This window comes from Helianthus annuus, chromosome 11 (genome assembly GCF_002127325.2).
Source record: "Helianthus annuus cultivar XRQ/B chromosome 11, HanXRQr2.0-SUNRISE, whole genome shotgun sequence".
Classification (NCBI taxonomy): domain Eukaryota; kingdom Viridiplantae; phylum Streptophyta; class Magnoliopsida; order Asterales; family Asteraceae; genus Helianthus; species Helianthus annuus.
This window is the reverse complement of record NC_035443.2, coordinates 186,375,349-186,400,175: the sequence shown is the minus strand read 5'-3', so window position 1 is coordinate 186,400,175 and position 24,827 is coordinate 186,375,349. Positions and strand designations below refer to the sequence as shown.

General features: G+C 34.9%; 2 protein-coding genes and 2 long non-coding RNA genes across 4 annotated transcripts; all 4 read left to right on the top strand.

The window, feature by feature from the left end:
* The first annotated feature begins 719 nt into the window (after positions 1-719).
* On the top strand, positions 720-2,539 carry LOC110925415. Its single transcript, XM_035980216.1, has 2 exons — positions 720-2,473; positions 2,533-2,539. The coding sequence occupies exons 1-2, from the start codon at positions 720-722 to the stop codon at positions 2,537-2,539; spliced, it is 1,761 nt and encodes a 586-aa protein (XP_035836109.1).
* A 14,998-nt stretch (positions 2,540-17,537) lies between these two features.
* On the top strand, positions 17,538-19,294 carry LOC110922053. The gene is made up of 6 exons (XM_022166376.2): positions 17,538-17,666; positions 17,749-17,910; positions 17,988-18,138; positions 18,206-18,301; positions 18,387-18,509; positions 18,942-19,294. The coding sequence occupies exons 1-5, from the start codon at positions 17,566-17,568 to the stop codon at positions 18,486-18,488; spliced, it is 612 nt and encodes a 203-aa protein (XP_022022068.1). The 5' UTR covers positions 17,538-17,565; the 3' UTR covers positions 18,489-18,509; positions 18,942-19,294.
* Positions 19,295-22,176: 2,882 nt separating this feature from the next.
* Positions 22,177-22,919, top strand: LOC110924506. The gene is made up of 3 exons (XR_002584345.2): positions 22,177-22,252; positions 22,547-22,620; positions 22,776-22,919. It is a non-coding gene; the product is annotated as an uncharacterized LOC110924506 (long non-coding RNA).
* A 517-nt stretch (positions 22,920-23,436) lies between these two features.
* LOC110924507 lies at positions 23,437-23,832 on the top strand. Its single transcript, XR_002584346.2, has 2 exons — positions 23,437-23,508; positions 23,603-23,832. It is a non-coding gene; the product is annotated as an uncharacterized LOC110924507 (long non-coding RNA).
* The last annotated feature ends 995 nt before the right edge of the window (positions 23,833-24,827 follow it).

Below are 24,827 nucleotides of genomic sequence, written 5' to 3'. Positions count from 1 at the left end.
CTCCAACTCACGCCCCAACCCACGCCCCATAGTCTAAATATGGTTAGGATCCCCGTCTTACATACACACTTATTTTTTTTAAACTAGTAGGAAACTCACCGTGCGAGAAGTAAATAATGTTCAAAAAATGGAAAGGCGACAAAACTTACATAACAAAAACATGTAATAAAAAATAAAACATAGCATAATAATTTCATAACAGAATGTATGATACACGAAAGTGCATTCCTTAGTCGAACTCTCGCTCCCTTTTTTTTTTTTGGCTTTATAAATTCTTGTTAAAACTTTGGTGGTAGAACTTCTTTAACTAAGGGTATCAAAAAGTTCTTCTTTAATATATTATATAATTTCAGATGGATCGTGATTATTGGATGTATAAAATTTCGCGTGTATCCGAAATTTATACAGTGGGTGTTCGAAGTTTTATTAAGGCTGCCGAAGCAAATCGCATAAAGAAAGGAAGTCGTTCGATTTGTTGTCCTTGTGCCAAATGTGAAAACCTTAGATATTATAATTGCAATGAAATAGAGTTCCATTTGTTCGAATATGGTTTTATGCCTCAATACCATTGTTGGTCAAGGCATGGAGAGTCACTAGTTGAATTTAGCACCTCATCGACCACTTTAGACATTAATGATAGTAAATACAACAACGACTCATTATACGTTGATGACCATTCAAATGACCCTAGTGACAATTTAAATGATATGTTAAATGACATGGAGACTAATATGGGTGATGCCGAAAAAGAAAATCTACAACAACTATTTGAAGATGAAGAAAAAACATTATATACCGGTTCTAAATTTACGAAACTTGATGCTGTGTTGAAGTTGTTGAACTTGAAATCGAAAAACGGATGGAGCGATAAAAGTTTTACAAATTTATTAGTGCTTTTGCATGACATGCTTCCGGAAGATAATGAATTACCAGTTTCGACATACCAAGCAAAAAAGTTGATGTGTCCGATGGGATTGGAGGTTGAAAGAATACATGCATGTCCAAATAATTGTATATTGTATAGAAATCAGTATGCAAATGAACATAAATGTGTTAAGTGTGGTGCATCCAGGTATAAACGACTAAAAGATTCGGACGACGCTGACGATGATGTGAAAAAAAATGGACCACCAGCTAAAATGTTGTGGTATCTCCCCATTATACCGAGGTTGAAAAGGTTATTTTCAAACGAAAAAGAAGCAAAATTATTACGTTGGCATTCGGATGAACGTGTAATTGACCAAAAAATAAGGCATGTGGCGGATTCACCTCAGTGGAGAACCATTGATAACAAGTATCCTGAATTCGGGAAGGAGATGAGAAACATACGGTTTGGGCTTAGTTCAGACGGGATGAATCCTTTCGGGAACATGAGCAGTCGTCGTAGTACGTGGCCGGTTCTTTTATGCATCTACAATCTTCCACCGTGGTTATGCATGAAACGGAAATACATTATGATGTCGTTGTTGATTCAAGGTCCTAGACAGCCTGGTAATGATATTGATGTGTATTTGTCTCCTTTAATTGATGACTTAAAAACTCTTTGGGATTCGGGTGTAGAAGTATATGATGCATATAAGAAAGAACACTTTCAATTGCATGCCATGATTTTCTGTACAATAAATGATTTTCCAGCATATGGCAACTTGTCAGGATATAGTACGAAGGGTAAGAAAGCTTGTCCTGTTTGTGAAGATGAAACAAGCTCAATATGGTTAAAAAATTGCAATAAAACTGTATACATGGGGCATCGACGATTCCTTCCGAAGGGTCATAGTTTTAGGAAGAAAAAAGAGGAGTTTAACGGAGAGATCGAGACCGGAACGATGAGGACGCGGTTTGATGCATTTGCACGAGTTGAAAATCTAAATACTGTGTTGGGAAAAAGATCTCGTGATAAGAGTGGAATCAATTGGAAAAGAAAATCAATCTTTTGGGATTTACCTTACTGGAGAGATTTAAATGTTAGGCATTGTCTAGATGTTATGCACATAGAAAAAAATGTATGTGATAGCTTGATAGGCTTATTATTAAATATTCCGGGTAAAACTAAAGACGGGATTAATGTCCGAAAAGACATGGTACTTTTGAATATACGTAAAGATCTTGCCCCAGAACAAAGAGGCGACCGTATTTATCTGCCACCTGCTTGTTATAACACAACAAAAGAAGAAAAGAGGCAGTTCTGTCAATGTTTACATGATATTAAGGTTCCATCAACTTATTCTTCAAACATTAAAAGATTGGTGTCGATGAAAGATTGTAAATTGCTTGGAATGAAGTCTCATGATTGTCATGTTTTGATGACACATATGATTCCTATCGCGATTCGTGGATTGCTACCTGATAACGTCCGACATACGATCACAAAACTTTGTTTGTTTTTTAACAACATTCACTCAAAGGTTATTGACAAAGAAGACTTGGATAAATGGCAAAAAGATATTTATGTTACCCTTTGTGAACTAGAGATGTACTTTCCACCGTCATTTTTTGATGTAATGGTTCACCTGATATCTCATATCGTACAAGAGATTAAAGCTTGCGGTCCGGTATTCCTACGGTACATGTACCCTTTTGAAAGATACATGGGTTACCTAAAAGGTTTTGTAAAAAACCGTAATCGACCAGAGGGCAGTATTATTGAAGGGTATACTTCTGAAGAGGCGGTTGAGTTCTGTCAAGGTAATGTTATCAATAATACATTACAATAAATAATATTATATATATATATATATATATATTAGTGTTATCTACAATATAATAATTTGTTTTTTTTCTCATAGGCTATATGGAGGGTGTCGACAGTGTTGGTGTTCCAGTAACTCGTCATTCGGGCCGGCTTCTGGGTCAGGCAGTAATTGGTATCAAAACAACCATGCCACAACGAAAAGACGTGCAAGATGCACATTTAGTGGTCCTAAAACACATGACATGCCTTGCTCCATATGTTAATGAACACATGGAGATGCTACGGTTGACACACCCGGGCAAGGATGATTTATGGTACATAAAGACTCAAAACAAAGAGTTATCGAAGTGGATGGAAATGAAGGTAACCAAAACAGATGTTGATGATACTGTGAAAAGGCTTGGGCAGGGTCCAGACTGTAGAGTTATAACTTCCCAGGGGTACGACATTAACGGTTATACTTTTTACACCAGTGATCAAGATAAAAAAAGTGTTGTGCAAAACAGTGGAGTTACTATAACAGCATCAACGACCGAGTTCTGCAGAGGGCGCCACGATACAATGATGAATATCGCCAAAAATTCTTATTATGGTGTTATACAAGAAATTTGGGAATTGGACTATCATGATTTCACTATTCCTTTGTTCAAATGTAAGTGGGTGAACAACAGTACAGGTGTTCAAGTTGACAAATATGGTTTTACACTTGTCGACCTTACCACTGATGGCTATAAATCTGAGCCATTTGTTTTGGCAAAGCATGTCACACAAGTTTTCTTTGTCAATGACCCAAGCAAACCAAGATACCACATTGTCTTGCAAGGTAAACGCCGTATTCTTGGTATTGATAATGTCATTAACGAGGATGAATACGACCACTTTGATGATCTACCACCATTTTCGGTCGGTATTGAACCGAGTAATTACGACAACATTAAGCACCCCAAATACCTACGTGATGACACCGATGGGATTTACGTTGATTAAGGTATGGTATACTTAATACATCAATACACCTTATTCTTGTTTTTTAATATAATAATAATCATTTTATTAATATATCTTATTCTTATTTTATGCAGGATAAACGAAAATGATGAAGTAAAAAGACGTGTTTGATTATTTGTGCTAACTAAGGAGACATTGTCGATTGTTTGTGTTATTTCATTTAAAACTTTTACATTGGATAGCCCAATGTTTAACTTATTGATACACTTTTTCACTTTATTATTTTAATCGTACATTTTCAAAATTTTGTGTAACAGGGAGGTGATTTATACACCACTAAATATGATTGTACATATTTAATGATGAAAATATAATATTACCTTTTTTTTGAAAAAAAAAATATAATATTACCTGAAGTTAGTTTTAAAAGACCTTTTGTTTGTTTTGTGTATACTTGGTGTAAATAAATGAATCATGTAGTAAAAGTTGTAAATGTTATTTGAAAATCATATGTTGTAACTTGTAAGCGTAAACGGTTGACTATGTTAATATTATCTTTTTATAACAAACTGAAGACCAAATTTAACCTTTCAAGTCGATGAGAGAAAAAACTTTCAGCAAAGAGAAATCTTCCCTCCTCCATTTCCACCAAGGATAATAATTATATTTTTTGAAAACCGTAAGCCTAAACCTCCTTCCCCAAAATTCTCCCCCCAAATTCAAACCCCTACAATCTATGTCACACCCCCAAATTACCACATAGGGAGTGTCCCTGTTAGGCGTGTGACATACCAATAACGAGCCACCAATTACATTGAACCCACACAAGTTATAAATAAAATCCCCATTATTAATAAAAACATATTCAACAAGTTTAAACGAAAATCAATAAGTTCAGCGGAAGCAAATAGTAAACGAAGTTAAACTGTTTCAAAATCAAAGTATAATATCAAGAAATCAGTCACATAAATCCTTCCTGTCGACCCATGACCACTCCAACTACTCCAGACAGCAAGTTCCCAAATCCAAAATACCTAACGACCTGCGAGCATGCAACAAGTGTATCAGACAACGCTGGTGAGTTCATAGTTTTACGAAAACGTTGTTTACCAAGTATGTAGTTAATCCATTGAAGTTAATTCCGAAAGTAATGTTGAAAACAATGTTGATAATACCCCAATACAAGACGGCATCTGATTTACATTGCCCTTTCTCCAATGCTCCTATCAAAGCATTGGTCATGACTAGGTCATTAGTTCAACACCCGTCCTCCCAGGTACGGGGTGAGGTTGCCAAACCTAAGTAGCGCTACTAACTAATACCATGTTACCTCCCAGGTAACCAAACAACACGGAGGGACTTTAAAGGTGATAGGAAGAGTATATTATCCAACATTCCCGTTTTAACCCAAAAGACTTGTCCCTCCCAGGAATACCCACTGACTGTCCCAACCACCGGGACGCATGCTCAAGAAAGATGAACTCACCTTTGGTTTGCTCGGTAAGATTAAGTATCTTGTTTATCAGTTGAACAAATACGCCCTAAAAGGGTTATCGTCACAGTCAGTTACAACTAACTCACGTATTCGGGATTCACATCAAACATATATAGTTCATAGTTCACGTAACACACCCATGTACTTTTGAATCATAACAGTTATTCACCCGATTATAGCAACCAACAAGCGCTAGTAGATAATTATCCAAACACGTCATACACATACACATGATCTACTTATCATACATTTCAAGTCCAAATATAAACGTGCGCAACCCACTAATAGATTACATCATTACTATCACGCATACAATCATGACAACTTGTAGTCCACTATTATGTTTCACAAAAACATACCATGCACATGCCTACAAGATCGACTAGTAGTGTATGACTCAAGATTAAAACATGTATATATATCACAATATCTAACAGATCCAATATTCAAGGTCCAGCCCACATTGCCTCATGTGCGGCCCACTGCCTTGGCAGTTTCATCCGACCCAGCTAGCACCCTTACCCATTACTTTACTTGCCCAATTTACATGTACATCATGTGTGTGAAGCCCAGTAGTTTCGGCCCAGGAGTATCCCGGTTTTTTTTCAAAGTTATATTTCAACTCAGTTTATTAATTCACATGCTCTTTATTATTTCAGTTCCATGTCACGGGTGGATGCCTGGCCCATAAATCCACCCACTTTCTATTACCCCCACTTGGCCGGCCCATAATAAAATTAGATGTCCCCTTTCTTGGTTTCGTGTACATAGCAGTGACTAAATAGTAATTAAATCATGCTGTCAATTGATAACTAAAGCAGTCTTTTATACCCAAGGATCATTTAACAAATACATGGATAATATGGCAGCCCAATTCCCCATTCAATGGATCCCAACCTAAGTAAATCAGCCCATACATATACACGCAGAATATTAATTGACATTCTTTTATTTTTTTTCCCATAGAATCCATACATTACCATTTACAAAATTAATAGGCAAGCAATTTATCCCATCGTTTTTACTTCCTACAACTCGCACACGAGATTAAGGTCTACCCGATTACCACATCGACAACATCTATTGAACCGTACAATTAAAGCACACATTTACCATCATTGATATCCAATCCATGCACGACAACAGCCTCATAAGATCAATATATCATACATACCCAATAAATCTGCGCATAGTTATATCACTACTACTAATTAATATGCTAGTCATAGACTCACATACACAATCATTGGACATCAAACACACACATAGCAAGATCACACGAGTAGAGTTTGACACAGATACAAGATTACTAACCAAAGCCTTGATCTTGATCGAACAATATGAGGTATGAGAGGAGGTCTTCGGCCGTACGTATGATTAAGAGAATAGGGTTTGACAAGGTTACTTGATCAACACACCCCCTCTCCTATTACGTAATATAAAAGGGTATAGGGAGGGTTGGGCCGGTTCTATTCCTTATGCCAATGGGACTGGGCCGAGAAAATATATGGGGGGTAGTACCTAGGGAATTAATTTAAAGGGGAGTTTGGTTTTTGGCTTAACATTTAATCGGATTCAATAACTATTAAACAAACATAAGGTATGTGAATGTGGGTCGGTTTACTTGTTGAACCGAAGTAATGGGCTCAAAGGTATAGGGACAGCCCACTCAAACAAACAACATTACGGTGTGGCCCAATACTATAAATGTACGAGCACAGGACATGTAATAATAATAAACATCAAGGGTTGAGTTCAATCCACTATGTTACACGTTCAACGGATTACGGAATAAATAAATTAAAACAAGAACGAGGATATCACAAACCGGAGACACTAACCTTGAAACTTCGGGGTGTCACATCATCCCCAACTTGAAAGAAATTTCGTCCCGAAATTTAGCAAACAGTCACTGAGGAAGCTAGTTTTGTTAAGCGTTTTCGCGGGGTGTCACATCATCCCCTACTTGAAAGAATTTTCGTCCCGAAAATTTATATTATGATATTTTTAAGACCATGGTTGAAGGTTCATTCCTTAAGGGAGCGTCAGGACAAATGACGGTACCACAACATGAAATAAATCGTTCATCGGAACAAGTTACAAGGGATTATATATAGGTATATAATAGTCAATTGTACCAAATTGATTCTAGCAAGAGTGGGTGCACATAAGTGTGACTATCAAGAGTTATAGGGGGGGTCGCTTACAACCTAAGCATACACGAAAGTAAAGTAATAGCACACTTTAAAAATGATGCTATGGTATTGCATTCTGGCGGTTCGATTTCCTTTCATGCGTAAGGTGAAGTTCATATCATACCTAGTCACCAGGCATAGTTGTCGTCGCTGTAGTTATATTAATAATAAAATTGAGTAGACGAACCTACTATGGCTTGTAGGGAACATGATACCTCGGAGTGACTTTGTATACATAGGTTCTAATTAGAAATCCAGTTAGGCTATCAAAGAAGACAACACTGATGTAGGTCAATTTGTACTTGTTCTGAGGAGGTTGTAGCAGGTTTTGATAGGCACGGGGAATACTCACAAGAGTTGGAACATTAGTGTGTCATGTATCGGTATGACATTTACTGATGTAATTAACATGTATGGGGGGGGGGGGCTATTGCCCAAAATATAGTCAATATGAGTTCTACACGCTTGAATTGGAGTGGCTTATAAAAGGTAGTATTTAATTATCATGAAGTGATCTGAATATTAAATAGCCAACACTTCCCGAAGCAAGTGTATCTAATATACATTTTGAGGTTACCAAAATGGACACGAATGTCATACATCATAAAAGAAGGGTCAATGAAATAAACCGAACTAGAATTGTGTTAAGGTAGTTTGTTAAAGGCCAAAATTACTCAAATTCTAGGATCACGTATGCCGGGAACACTACCGAGGACATACTCAACGTAACCGTGGTGAAGATAATCCAAACAAGGGTTAGGGAGATTCATGGTTATGTGGTTTAGCTACCGGAGATCAGAAATGGTGCAGTCACCGCTACCAAATAACAGTGGTGATGCCATCGTACGTAAGGATTCAAGGAAAGAAAAAAAACATATAAATTGCTTTAAACAAGTGTTTGAGATAAATTTATCAACAGACCAGATGAAAACTCAAGTCAGGCATTATGCCCCTTTATCTCGAAATGTTAGCGTCTTGACAAGTTCATACAGAAGGAAGGGGGGTTTTCCGGGTGATACTGATTATGATATTTTGGCTGTAGTTGGTAGTAATGGATGAGCAACTTTCGGTTAACGAGGTACAGGTACTAAACAAAGAGGTCGATGAAGCTATACATAAGCATGGCGCTTTCACACGGAAAAGGGTGTTGACTTCGACATACCTCACGGAAGTAGAAATTTTATTTTATGCTCCTCCACTTAATGAACTTAAGTATGGCCTTTTGCTTCTCGATTAATGTTCGCAGAGGGAGATTTAGGCAAACGAAAATTAGCGTACCACAGGGTTAGACAAGAACTATGATATCCATTTTAGACAAGACGCGAAACACATACCAAGACGTGACTATCATCAATCTGTTCCACATAATTGTTTTAGAATCACTAGTAGAATAATAAATCCGATGATGATGGTGTAGTTGGTTGCACACATAAGCGGTATAAGTAGAAATAAGGTGACACTACCGGTCATTGGAAGCGTTACATTGAGGGTGTTGACACAATAAGAATTATGTTGAAGAGTAACGGTTGGTCGAATTCATAGTGATCCGGTTTAATCGGAGCGTTCTCCACAGTCGTCAAGCCTGCCGTATGCGAATAAGAATGGTTCACTGCAATCTATGTACGAAATTGAGTGTGTAATTAGTCGAACACGTATGAAGCCAACTTTGAAGGGTTGAACTAAGGCGTGTGTATTAGGAACATCAAGTACGTCACCAAAAGGTTTCATTACAAGGACAGGAAAATATTTTCGAAATGATATGGTCTTAAAATAATACACAACCATCCTCAGAGTACAAGAAGTGATCACTACGTATCAAAAGAAGAGTTTATCAGGTTATTTTTAAACTAGAGCACAATGTTATAGGAGTTTATGCGTAGACAATCGAGAATGTAGTGTGACCATGATAATGGAATGATAGGTTTATCTATATCAAGAACAGTAACTAATGATAGGTTTATCTATACTAAACTGTCACCTTAAACGGTAAGCGTCGGCCAAGGCAAGGGCTAGGGGATAGACTAGCTTAGAGAGGAAAACTGTTATGTAATAGCAATTCTAGCAATACAAGGAGTAAGATTATTGTTTATGTCATCATGTTTATCCGGGAGTTGATTAACTTATACCTCCGTCCTCCGTTGTCCCTCATGGTTCTATATAAGAGAAGGGAACAATCTTAAGGGTCGAAATGAGGTAAAAGTCGAGTATCACATTGAAATCTACAAACTACCAAGTTTACACACAATAGGGCAGAACCCTTCTCACGCTCATTAAGCCTCACTGGGATTTGCATGCACCTCGTGTTATTATTATGTGTGCACCCATAATAATAAGGCGGTTTGCATGCTTATCTCAGTGCCTCTTAACTTGCGCTAAAAGGTTCCCCACATTCAAATAACAAGCGAAAGGTTTTATAGGATCAAGAATCACAATAGTCGAAGGGAAGTGTCACACTAGCAGTTCACATAACAGGGGTTGGTAATGTAAGGGCTCATGCTGTTGTGCCAAGTGTGCAGTCACGTGTAATGTTATACATAAGTGTACGCTAGTTATGCTATGCAATAGTAGATGAGAAACGAACCTTGCAGTCTGGAGCTGAGTGTCATGGTCGATTTCGGTACTGTTCGGTTATAGTCTGGTTTTATGAAAACGTTTTAAAACCAAGTTCACTATAACCAATGGCTCTGATACCAAACTGTCACACCCCCAAATTACCACATAGGGAGTGTCCCTGTTAGGCGTGTGACATACCAATAACGAGCCACCAATTACATTGAACCCACACAAGTTATAAATAAAATCCCCATTATTAATAAAAACATATTCAACAAGTTTAAACGAAAATCAATAAGTTCAGCGGAAGCAAATAGTAAACGAAGTTAAACTGTTTCAAAATCAAAGTATAATATCAAGAAATCAGTCACATAAATCCTTCCTGTCGACCCATGACCACTCCAACTACTCCAGACAGCAAGTTCCCAAATCCAAAATACCTAACGACCTGCGAGCATGCAACAAGTGTATCAGACAACGCTGGTGAGTTCATAGTTTTACGAAAACGTTGTTTACCAAGTATGTAGTTAATCCATTGAAGTTAATTCCGAAAGTAATGTTGAAAACAATGTTGATAATACCCCAATACAAGACGGCATCTGATTTACATTGCCCTTTCTCCAATGCTCCTATCAAAGCATTGGTCATGACTAGGTCATTAGTTCAACACCCGTCCTCCCAGGTACGGGGTGAGGTTGCCAAACCTAAGTAGCGCTACTAACTAATACCATGTTACCTCCCAGGTAACCAAACAACACGGAGGGACTTTAAAGGTGATAGGAAGAGTATATTATCCAACATTCCCGTTTTAACCCAAAAGACTTGTCCCTCCCAGGAATACCCACTGACTGTCCCAACCACCGGGACGCATGCTCAAGAAAGATGAACTCACCTTTGGTTTGCTCGGTAAGATTAAGTATCTTGTTTATCAGTTGAACAAATACGCCCTAAAAGGGTTATCGTCACAGTCAGTTACAACTAACTCACGTATTCGGGATTCACATCAAACATATATAGTTCATAGTTCACGTAACACACCCATGTACTTTTGAATCATAACAGTTATTCACCCGATTATAGCAACCAACAAGCGCTAGTAGATAATTATCCAAACACGTCATACACATACACATGATCTACTTATCATACATTTCAAGTCCAAATATAAACGTGCGCAGCCCACTAATAGATTACATCATTACTATCACGCATACAATCATGACAACTTGTAGTCCACTATTATGTTTCACAAAAACATACCATGCACATGCCTACAAGATCGACTAGTAGTGTATGACTCAAGATTAAAACATGTATATATATCACAATATCTAACAGATCCAATATTCAAGGTCCAGCCCACATTGCCTCATGTGCGGCCCACTGCCTTGGCAGTTTCATCCGACCCAGCTAGCACCCTTACCCATTACTTTACTTGCCCAATTTACATGTACATCATGTGTGTGAAGCCCAGTAGTTTCGGCCCAGGAGTATCCCGGTTTTTTTTCAAAGTTATATTTCAACTCAGTTTATTAATTCACATGCTCTTTATTATTTCAGTTCCATGTCACGGGTGGATGCCTGGCCCATAAATCCACCCACTTTCTATTACCCCCACTTGGCCGGCCCATAATAAAATTAGATGTCCCCTTTCTTGGTTTCGTGTACATAGCAGTGACTAAATAGTAATTAAATCATGCTGTCAATTGATAACTAAAGCAGTCTTTTATACCCAAGGATCATTTAACAAATACATGGATAATATGGCAGCCCAATTCCCCATTCAATGGATCCCAACCTAAGTAAATCAGCCCATACATATACACGCAGAATATTAATTGACATTCTTTTATTTTTTTTCCCATAGAATCCATACATTACCATTTACAAAATTAATAGGCAAGCAATTTATCCCATCGTTTTTACTTCCTACAACTCGCACACGAGATTAAGGTCTACCCGATTACCACATCGACAACATCTATTGAACCGTACAATTAAAGCACACATTTACCATCATTGATATCCAATCCATGCACGACAACAGCCTCATAAGATCAATATATCATACATACCCAATAAATCTGCGCATAGTTATATCACTACTACTAATTAATATGCTAGTCATAGACTCACATACACAATCATTGGACATCAAACACACACATAGCAAGATCACACGAGTAGAGTTTGACACAGATACAAGATTACTAACCAAAGCCTTGATCTTGATCGAACAATATGAGGTATGAGAGGAGGTCTTCGGCCGTACGTATGATTAAGAGAATAGGGTTTGACAAGGTTACTTGATCAACACACCCCCTCTCCTATTACGTAATATAAAAGGGTATAGGGAGGGTTGGGCCGGTTCTATTCCTTATGCCAATGGGACTGGGCCGAGAAAATATATGGGGGGTAGTACCTAGGGAATTAATTTAAAGGGGAGTTTGGTTTTTGGCTTAACATTTAATCGGATTCAATAACTATTAAACAAACATAAGGTATGTGAATGTGGGTCGGTTTACTTGTTGAACCGAAGTAATGGGCTCAAAGGTATAGGGACAGCCCACTCAAACAAACAACATTACGGTGTGGCCCAATACTATAAATGTACGAGCACAGGACATGTAATAATAATAAACATCAAGGGTTGAGTTCAATCCACTATGTTACACGTTCAACGGATTACGGAATAAATAAATTAAAACAAGAACGAGGATATCACAAACCGGAGACACTAACCTTGAAACTTCGGGGTGTCACAATCTAACCCCACGTCTTCCCTCCTCCATTTCCACCACTTCCCACATTCAATCTTTCAACCTGCCATTTGCCACACTCCATTGCAGCCCTAATTCTCAAAAAAATTCACCCCTCAAACGCCCCTCTCCAGCCAACTGTTCCGACGCCTCAACCCCTCAGACGCCGGCCTTCGTCACCCCTCAAACGACATCTCCAGTTCCGAAACCACATCTAAGAGGTGATGAAAACCCTTAACCTTCCGTTTGATAAATTTTATTATTTATATGTTTGGGTCTTACATTTGATGTGGTTGAGGGTATAAACATAAATATAGTTTGTGGTCCAGATTCTTGTTTGTATTGCACGTGTAGTTTTATTCGGAATATGATTTTTAGTGTATTGCACGTGTAGTTTATTCGAAAAAAAAATATATATTTATTCGAGCAAAAAGTACTTCAGATGAAAACAATTACTTCAGAACCTGGACCCATGGAGCACTTTGTTCCTCTTCTTGGAACGCTATAATGTTTTGTTTTCGAGCCGAGCCAGCTCGTTTTTTAATCGAGCTGAGCTCGACTCGTGGCTCAGCTCAACGGCTCGACTCGTGGCTTGGCTTGACGGCTCGAATCGTGGCTCGGCTCGACGACTCGACCATAGAATATTTTTCAAGTAAAGTCAAGGTAGCAAGACAACACATCGAGTAGGTTGGGTAACAAAAACTTATTGGTATGGGCCGCAAACACCTTTTTGTCGATTTTTGAAGCTCTTTATTTGCAATGTATATTGAGCATGACTACAAAACCCAATAATAGCTATATCAATTTAAATAAAGTAACTCTTTCAACAACTTTAAACCTGTTTGGCTTATTCCTTTTTCAGCTGAATTCTTTCTATTCGACTCATTCTAGATATCTAATCATCCAATTTTAAGTGAATTAAAAACACAAACCTTATGATTCGTTAGATTTCTGATGCCGGCCCCCAATACCGCCATGCTTCTGAAATGAAAAAAACGAAAAGTTAATGTAGTATATGTATATATGTATTTGATCTTTTTTGTCGAAAAGCTCTAATAAAGTCAACTTTTTTCTTATGTATGTGAACTTTAGGTATGGCAAGAAAACAATCTCAAGAAGATACCCGAGAACTAGGAAAAGATACAAAGAAAGCAAAACGCGGACGTGGGATTGCTTGTTTCTCAAAGAAGATACCCGAGCACAGGAGGCATATATATTTTGATAGAAATAACAAACCATATGGTGACCTGCTTTCAAGAGTGAGGTCATGGTATGGGATGATGGTTCAACATATCTTCCCAGTTCATATTCAGATGGAAGACCAGGAGGAGGAATACTTTGATCGTCTGTGGTTGGAGACTAAGGTACGTATTATACTTTAACATGTTAGAAATCTAAAATAGCTATAAATTAAATTTTTTTTGCCCAACCCAGAGAATAGAACTTTATTCACAAACAAAGACACAACACAGACCCTTAGCAAGCTGCTAAGGGACACCCAAACAGACACTTATGTCCGCACTCTCCCGGTTTTCCAGGTCCAACCCATAGTTGTCAAAAGCGCAAAAGGCGCGTGCCTAGGCGCTCGGGCTCAGCGAGGCGCGCCTATAGCGCCTGGTGGTAGCTTAGGCGCAAAAATGGATTTTTTTTTTGTAAAAACTGTGCTCAGGCGCAAAAGGCGCGCGCCTAGGCGCTCGGGCGCAGCGAGGCGAGCCGAAGCTGAATATCCAATTGATGTTGATGGAAGTTTTGATGACTTTGATGATGCTCTTGATGATTGATGATGAACTATAAATTTAAATGTTTTAGTAACCGCAAACGTTTGTGTAAGTCCTAGTAACTTTTGGTATCACTACGTGTGTATAAGTCCTATACTTTTGCTACTAACTATTAGCTACATGATCTTAAATGGCATATATAATAGTTTTTTTTTATATATATCTGAAATCTTATTTATTTTCCAAGCATAACATATTTTTTATATTTTATTTCTCTATATGCGCTTTTCTTAAAAAAGCCCACGCTTTTTTGCGCCTTGCGCCTAGGCTCCGGGCGAGGCCGATGCGCCTGGCCTGCGCCTTGCGTCTTTGACAACATATGCACTTGACAGTAACCTGAAGCATACATAATATTTGTGTATGTATGCAACTGACAGAAACCTGATGTATATGACTATATGTAACATGTGCATAAGTTTATTTAACAAATAAGTTGAAAAACAGTTGGCAAGTGACAAAGTTATCAAACTTCCTGGTTGCCGTGTTCAAAACATGCTTACTTTGCTTTTATAATTAGTCTGTGTCTCACTGCGGATTGATTCAACGCTGCGTGTTGCTTTAAATGAATAAGGGTCATCCATCTGTAAGCTCATTTGTCTAAATGAGAACCCATCTCTCATCGCTGGTTGCTTTCATTTCTTTGGGTTCTTCCAGCTTTAAGAACATGAAGTGACAATCTTTACTTAATCCGGTTCAACCGTGTTTGTTTAAAAACCGTACGGTTTGTTGTAGCGCGTTTTAGTTGAACCAGTTCGGTCTTAATAAGAACACTGCTTTGTATTTATTAGATCTGACAGTTTTTACCCATTTGCTTTTTAACTTGTTGATTTGGGTTTAAATCATTGCCACAGTTCTTATATCTCCACCACCACTTAGCGATAAGACCTAAGTTTAAATCTCTGATGCTTATTATGTTTTACACCGTGTTTTCTAAATTTTAGAAATATTGGAAGATTACTACCGATGAACCTAGAGAGTATATGAGGAGTTGGGCTATAAGACTTGGCACCAACTTTAGATCTCGACTTGTTAGAGATTATGTAAAGGAAGGAATAAATGCTTGTGACACATATCCATTTATTAATGGTGATCATTGGGATGAATTTGTTGAAATAAAGACTAGCAAGAAATTTCTGGTATGTTTATTATTATTATTTTTTTTTTGTTATAAATATTATTATGTGTATACACTTGCAAGTAATGAATAACATTTTGTTTATTTGTGTGAAGGAACGAAGCAAGAAAGCAAAAGCTAGTGCTGCCATGAACAAACACGTGCCCCATACGGGACGAGGCGGGTGGGATCTTATTGAAAAAAAGAAACATATTATATTGCCTCAACTGGAATCAGTATACAAAGAAATTAGAAGTATTCAAAACTCACGTTCAAAGTTGTATTTAGCCGGTAGAGCCAAATATAACATAGAAACCCAGTTGTATGAACTTGAAGATGATGCATATTTGGAGGCTCGTAATTTGGTAAATGATTGTGTTATATAATTATATAAAATCGATTTTGCTTGATTTGTTAATATTATATTAGATTGTTTTAACAAATTTTATAGCTTGAAAAGGAACAAGAGATGATGGCAGATGGAAGTTATTATAAAAATAAATCAGACCCGCTAGTTCAAGTTCTTGGACCTGAGCACCCCGGACGAGCACGAACAGTATCCGGGTTTATAGGTAATGACTATGTCTGTGTATATATATGTTGAATATATTTATAGAAATTGATGCTTTTGTATTGAGTTGTAGGTCATTCTAGGGTTCATGGAGGTCTATATAAAAATGTGAGCCAAGACTCGATACCACTAGTAGACACGAGGCCAACCTTTTGTGGCTCTAGCTATGGGTCTAATGGACGAGTCCACTATCCACCAATCATGGTAATACATTTTTTTGCTAAATTTAAATGTTATATATATATATATATATATACTAAAAGCGTTGAATGATTTTGCAGAGTCACACCGAATGTGAGTTGTTAATGAATATGGCTGATAGGTTAGAGACGGTGGCTTATGGTATGGCATGGCCTAGCATGTCAACGATGATAGATTCTAGCCCAATATCCGAGGGTTGTGTCAAGGTGGAAGTGGATGATATTGTTGATAAACATAAGAAGTCGGAAGTTTATTCAGTCACCAAAACAAGTGAAATTAAATTGGTTGAAGATTTGGTTCTTCGATATGTTCAATGGCCAAGATATGCAATAAAGGTATATATTTTTGTGTATGTATTATAATATAAATATATTTTAGTATATCAATAGTTACTATATATATTTTTTATAAATTGTAGCTTAAGAATGAAGGAAGACAAAGCATGTCACCTAACGCCCCCATTGTGAACTCGAGGCGTGGGTCACAGAGTCATAGAGGCGCCTCACCATTGGTAGCCGACTCAATAATACATGATGATGACACCAGAATGACTCCAGCTTATCATCCATGCTTACAAATGGTAGCTAACCCATTTATTCTTATATCTTTGGTTAATTTAGTTATATTTGTTAGTGTCCTAAAACTTTGTTTGTTATTTTAGATTGGCGAAGACGATCACCAACTTCCAAGTCAACTTCAAATCGAAGATCAAGATCTTTTTAAAGATGGTTTTGTAAATATGGTAAGTTTTCAGAAACTTGTTTATATAACAACTTGTATATATAGATGTATATTTTCTATATACATATATACGTGTATGTGTGTATACATATATTTACCTACTAATGTTTTTATAATGATTTTTAGTTGCAGCAACAAACTGTTACAAATGCTCCCATACAGGTATCCGAACCTGTAAGGGTACCCGAACCTGTACCCGAAACTGTACCCGAACCTGTACCAGCACCCAAACCTGTATCCGTACCCAAACCCAAAAAAGTACGCAAATCCAAACTTGTACCCAAACCCGTATCGGTACCCGTACCTAAACCCGTACTCGCAACTGTACCCAAACCCAAACTCGAACCACATATAAAACTCATAACCGGTTCTCAAGGCGAAACATGGGAGGATCCTAAGTTGAATTCGATCAAGCAGAATTTTTACGAAACAAAACCGGTCTCATTCGAGACGTAGTTGATAAATTAGACAAACTCTTTAAGCACCGCACTCACATTCGTACTTCTTCACCGCAAGGGATGTATCCCATATCGGTTCAATATCTAATCCCATATTCGGAATTGTTAAACTTATTTCTAAGGCGGTGGCTTGATATTAGCGTAATACATTCGTTTTCCATGTAAGTTGTTTTAATATTGTACAATAACTTTTTAGATATAATTTAATTTACTAACTTTATCATTTATATATATGTATATTAGGTATTTTTTTCTGTCTCCCAATTCCCGGTGTGCATTTTTTGATCCGTACAAAATTTGTGGTGCAAAATGCGAAAGTGATCCGGATGATGTGATAAAACACATCAAAGAGGTATACGAGCATCATGAAGACAAAAGATATTTTCTTGCACCTTATCATGACAAGTAATATACAATTTTCCTCAATACATACACATACACATACACATATATTAAATTGTTCTATATATTTTATTTTTTAGCGATCACTGGAAGCTTTTAATATTTGAACCAACCACTTCAAGCGCATTCATTGTTGATTCAATAAAAAAGGGAAAGTCGGAGGAAAGTTACCTCATTTCAAAGCTAATTCCCAGTGGTTTCGAGAGAACTTTTACATGGACAGTTATCAATGTAAGTTTTCTTTTTTTTCATGTTTTTTTTCTGGTGTTTAAAATAATTAATTGTGGATTAACTGTAGTGCTACCAACAACCGGGCTCATGGGAATGCGGTTATATGTTGATAAAACACATGTGGGAGTTTGTTGAGACAATTCAACATGACTTTATTAATCGTGTAAGTGTATTTCATATATTTAAGATATATCAGCCTTTTAATTTATTTGTATACATTTAGATATTGTGTTTTATTTGTTTTTCAGAAATGGAATACACAAGAGAAGACTTCGGGTGAGGAAATTGAATCTATGGTCGTAGACTTGATGGAGCGTTGGATTAAGGAGGTGTTTGGGATTCGGACATGAACTCCGTAAAGGTGTCTCAAGGTTAGCTCAAATTCCCCCATTTAATGTTCATTTAGTATAAAAATATGTATTAATACACAATGATCTTTACAGTTTTTGTATCCATTTAAGTGAAATTTTAAATCTCTCTTGAGAAATTTGCTATGTTAATATTTTCACCCTGAATATCAATGCATGGGAATTCATGATCAGCCTCAGGTTCTTAGGTGCTGCATGGTAAATGGATATAATAAATTCTTTGTATAAATTCATACTTTTTCATCAACATTACAGGTGCTTTTAATTAACTTTGTTGGATGTAGCAAATTCGACCAGTTTTCTTGAAAATTGAAATGGGGTCAAATCCTATATAATGTGTTGTGTATTTGTAAAGTTTAAAGAAAAATTAATGTAAAGTGTTTTGTGCGTTGGTCTAAGCCGATTCGACACCCTAAAGTATATTGTATTGTGCAGTGTTCAGGTTGCAAATGAATTAGGGAGAGGAAATGCCAAAGCAGCCAAATTCTCAATTAAAGTCTTCTTGGGGACTCTTATTGCAGTTGGATTGTTTTTCTTTGTTCTCTGGTTGGTTTGATTTTTGGAAGAAAACTTGCCTACGCGTTCACCACTGATGAAAGAGTTGCAGATACAGTATCAGACCTTTCTTTGCTCCTTTCTTTTTTGGTCGGTTCAGGAAGTTATTGTATGTCAATTTCATCTTTAGAGTTATTTGTATTGTTGAAGTTCTGGAAAACTTTTGCAATATTGTGTTACTTTGAAATCTTAGTATTTTATGTTCTTGGGTTGTATTACATTTGTTCTAATTAGTTTTGTTTTTTTTTTTATTTTTAGACAATTTGTTAATCATTGGAATTTATTGGAAATTTTTAATAAAATTTCCTGAAAATTATCTATATATATATATAAATGAGATGTGATTTGGGCTAGGTGGCATTGGATTTGGGACAATTTTGCTGATGTGGCAACTCATTTTTTTTAGTTTAGGAGGGAAATCATATTGGACACGGGATCCGAATAGAATTCGGGTCGACCACATGATCCAAATGGATCCTTTATATCCTAATTTCATTCCATCAGAACTCTTCATCTATTCTCTCTAAACCCTAGCCGACAACATCATCTCCTTCTTCAATCGTCTTATTGAATCCTCTTCTTCAATCATCGTCTGTAAATCAAACCATCAGGTAATCTTTATTTTTGTTTAGTTGCTCTTCTCGACTGGAAGAGATTTTTTTATTTTGTAGGCAACTTTATCTTCTGGTATCACCCAATATGCTTCATCATCATGTTCTTTCGTTCAAGAATCTTTCATCAAAATCCAAAATATGCTTCTTTTGTTCCTTCGATTGATCTTGATAATCACAGGTATGTTGTTCAATCATTCAGTAAGACAAACCCTAATTACACAATCAATCGCACCCTTCAATCTTTCCTTTATCTCTCTTCTTTGCAAATCTATGTTCTAAATTTCATTCATCTATGATTTTTAGTGTTAATCTCTTCCCTTTTCAATCAGGTATTTAAAGATTTTATAATCGAATATTTTTTGATTTGGGAATTTTTGTTTGGTTTTGGATTCGTGGCAATGATTTACTATGAACAATGCTCGATCGTGGAATCCTTTTGAATCTGTTCAACAATGGTAAGTTTGTTTGTTATGATTTTTATTTTTTTTTATTTTGGTATTTAGAATACTGTTGATTCATGTATGGATTTAAAAGGATTAGGGGAAATTATCCCATTAGAATTCAAGTTTTAGCTTCTTTTCCAACTTGTGAACTGTTTGTTTGAAGCTTTAGTGTGAATTAGAGCTTTGGCTATCCATTTAGATCATATGATTTACGTTTTGTTCATGATTTACCATGTTATGAATCTGATTTTATTTTTTTATTTTTTGTGAGTAATCGATACGCCCAATCGCCACGAAATGGGATCCACTAAAATAAAATGTTTCATGGTCAAATTGCATAGTTGATTGTTGATTGTGGATCAATGAAATAGGAATTGATTTGTATTGTCTGGTTTATCGTTTTTTGTTTTTCAAAAAATTGATTGTTTAGGTTTTTTTTTTTTCATTATTGTGAATGTTATTTGCTTGAAAGTACACCCACAAGTATTTGTTCATTATTGTTGCATTTATGCGTCTTTTTGATGTTTATTAAAATTATAAAATTAGGCTTGCTTTCATCAATTAATCTTTTTTACATTAAATAAATTGCAGTGAAACTGAAATGTGATTTTCTTCATTTTGTTGATTTATGTAAATAAGGATTCATGATGTCATGTCACCGGTTCATGTTTTTTCATGAATGTTACTGATAGGTTTGAGTATAGTTTCAGGTCCGAGATGTATGTCTTATTGTGGATCGTAACTCAATATGCTTGAAATGAGTTGGGTATGTTTTTCTACTATAGAAATAATGATTAATATCTAAAATTTGGACCTTGCTCCACGATTAGTAATTGTTTTGAATTGAAAGTTTTTCATTTTTAAAGCTTGATTCTTATTGTTTCATGTCAGAATCTTTGCTCCACGTTTCTATTGTTTTGTTTGAAGCTTGATTGAATATCATATTTGTTCTTGGAGTTTAATGGTTTGATCCTTGATGTTTGACAATTGAATTTCGGATCATGATAACGGTTCGGTGCTATCCATCCGTTTGTTCCAAAATTATTATTGTTAATTTTTATTTCTTTATTTAAAGGATATATAATAACTTGATTTTAAATTCAAATTTTTGATTTGGAGTATAATATGGAAGTAAACGATTTGTAGTTAATAACATTAATTGGATTTTCTTTTTAGGTGGGTTCAATGTACCTAGACATGTTAATGGTTTAAAATTTAGAGTTTTATATATAATTTTGATTAAATTCTTCCAACATATTATAGTAATTTTAAATTTAAATTATATTTGATTTATTTTTAAATAAAGTTACCTGAAATAGAAGTTGACTACATTCATTTTTTATAATTGCTAATTATCCTAATTTTTAATAAACTTTAATCAACAATTATTGGTTTCTATATAGCTAATTAGATTCAAATTATTCAACAATCAATATGAAAAATATTTATTGGTTGTTACATATATGTTTTAAATCATTAAAATTAAATTTTAAGCTTATATGTTTTTTGTTTCGATTCATAGGAAATACCGTATGATTTTGCAAGCTTATTTGGCTGATAATTTCCTTATTTAGATGATAGATAATAACTTGATTTAAAATTCAAAATTTTGAATTGGAGGATATTATGGAAGTAAACGATTTTGAGTTAATAACATTAATTGAATTTCCTTTTTAGGTGGGTTCAATGTACAAAGACATGTTAGTGGTTTAAAATTTAAAATTCTATATATAATTTTGATTAAATCTTCCAACATATTATAGTAATTTTAAATTTAAATTATATTTGACTTATTTTTAAATAAAGTTACCTAAAATAGAAGTTGATTATATTCATTTTTTATAATTGTTAATTATCCTAATTTTTAATAAACTTTAATCAATAATTATTGATTTCTATATAGCTAATTAGATTCAAATTATTCAACAATCATATTATTGGTTGTTACATATATGTTTTAAATCATTAAAATTAAATTTTAAGCTTATATGTTTTTTGTTTCGATTCATAGGAAATACCGTATGATTTTGCAAGCTTATTGTGGGAAGGAAAATTTCCATATGGTCAATGTCTTGAACTTATTGATGATGACTTATGCAACTGCAGGAGTCTGAATCTTTTTCGAACACAAGAGGTAAGTTTAATTTTATCGTTTTTTGGTGTTTTTTGATCCGGTATAATGATAGCCAATTATTATTTTAAATTTATATTTTGAAGTAAACCATTATTGTGTGTGATTTTAAATTTTTAATTTCGAAGTCAATCATTATCTTAAATTTAAATTTTGAAGTTTGCCATTAATGTGTTTGATTTTAAATTTGGAAGTCAATCATTTTTTTAAATTTAAATTTGGAAGTAAACCATTAATGTGTTTCATCCATTTAGCCATTCCTTTTTCAATTAACTTAATTCATCTTTAATGTGACAGAATTGATGGAGTGATATAAGAAGGTTTCTTTGTTAATTGATTATTCTCTTCCGCTTACAGGGGATGGCGCTAAGGTAATTAACATCAAAATTCTATATTTCTATTACTTGAATTCTCTTGCTTTATAATTTCTTTCAATGTATTATTTTGTGTTTTGACTTGGATATAAAACATAATGTGAAGGTATATTTTAAACTTATTTTACCGAGTTTTTTTATTTGGATTGCAGAATAAGTGCTTTGATGAACTAATAGGTGTTTGGATTTTGTGTTTACTTTGCTCTGCATAGGGCTCCTTCAGTTTTTTGTATTCTTTTACTTCGCTCAGTAATTCTTCTATTTTCAAGATAAGAATACAGGTTGCATCTGCATTGGCTACCCTACCAACAATAGTGGGTGAATCGGTAATAACAAAACTATTGAGATAAGTTTTAAAGCTTATTGGGAAATATTGATTGTGTTTCTATAAATACTTTACCGTTTAATTTTGTAAAAAAACCTTCATATTTCATTTTCAGATATGGATCCCATGAACAACAGTCCTTCATTTTTAAAGCTTATTGAGGAAGATGACCCGATATTTTTGGTACGATTATTGGTATTCTAAATACTAATCATATTTTTAGTAAACTGATGTTTGTCTTTTTTTTTTATTTTGTTTTAAACTTATAGCAAATACCTAATGACTTTGCTTCAATGATTTGGGGAGACCAACCACCTTACAAAGATTCAGTTAAGATTGTTGATGGCAACAAGTTATGGTTTGTAAGACTGAAAAAAACTGATGTTGGCCCTATTCTTGCTGATGGCTTCACCAAAGTTGTTCGGGATAGTTGTATAAGAAAAAATAACTATCTTATGTTTCGGTCATTTGGACAATCATCATTCTTTCTAATGGTGTTTAAATCATTTGTTCATCAATACTGCTTTATATCTAAAATCACACCTGACGAAGACGTTATTGTAAGTAGTATATTATACAATCAGTATGATTAATAATGTTTTCTTTCTGTATATTGGTTTTTAAATTAATTTTTAATTATCACTGCCTATGCAGGTCATGGCTGATGAATTTTGGAGGCAATTTTATGGGAAAATTTTCAAAGGTGGTCAATCAACTCTTTATTTAGGAGATAGATTTTGGAACGTTAAGATGGACGGATTAACTGACAGCTGTGTTTTTACTCATAGATGTTCTGAGATGGTAAACGATCTTGCCTTAGACAGGTGATCTATCTTTGTCTTTTCAATGGTTGGAAATAAAATTTTCGAGCTTTCAGTCTTTAATCATCAAACTAGTACTCAAATTCACCCGCGAACTTCGCGGGTCTGAAAATTTAATCTGCATTTGAAAACGCCTCAATCTTAAGCTTCAAGATCTCGAGTAATACAATTTACATTATTTTTTTCCTTTATATTTTATAAATATTACCTAATTTTGTTAATCTGAAATTAATTGCCTATATTCTTTTTTTAGAGATGTTGAGGTTGATTTAACTCTTTGGGATGATTATGCGAAGGACATGTGTTCGTACATGCTTAGTCAAGATCTTGAAGCCCATGTTGTCAAATCTGTTCATTTTGGTGTTGTTAAAACCTAAAAAGGTATCTTATTAAGTCTAAGATTTAAAAATGTATCTTATTAAATTTCCCATCATAAAAGAACATTCCATTTATAATATCATTTTATATAAATTACAACATACATCTCCATTACATATCAACTTTCATTCTATTCTTTGGTTTCTTCAACCAGGTATTTTGCAAAATTCTTAAGTAAAATACACAATCTCTTTTTCATGTATCAATACAAACTAATATCATTTATGTTTTATTATACGTTTCCATTTTACTAGGTGTTTCGTATAATGGATCAAATTCCGTTTGATGTTGTGATCATGAAAATTTTTGTATCAATACAAACTAATATCATTTATGTTTTATTATACAAAAACAAGTCATTTGGATACAATGTTTTATTTGATCAATAAAGACACATGAATATTTTTTTACACAAACAATTTGAATTTCCAAATTAATTTATTTTTAAAAACAAAAAAATTGAATTTAAAACCATCAATAACGTAACCGTGAGTACTTTCTTATATTTTTAAAATCAAAGTAGGTAAAAATTTAAGGTTTTGAATTTGTTAATAAACTAAACATTAATAATTTATATTTTATCTTTATTTTTTCCCGTTTGTTAATATCAATTTATAAAATATTTTGTAAATCAAACAAACTATTGAAATTTGTCTCTGTAATTTTGAGAATGTCGTGTA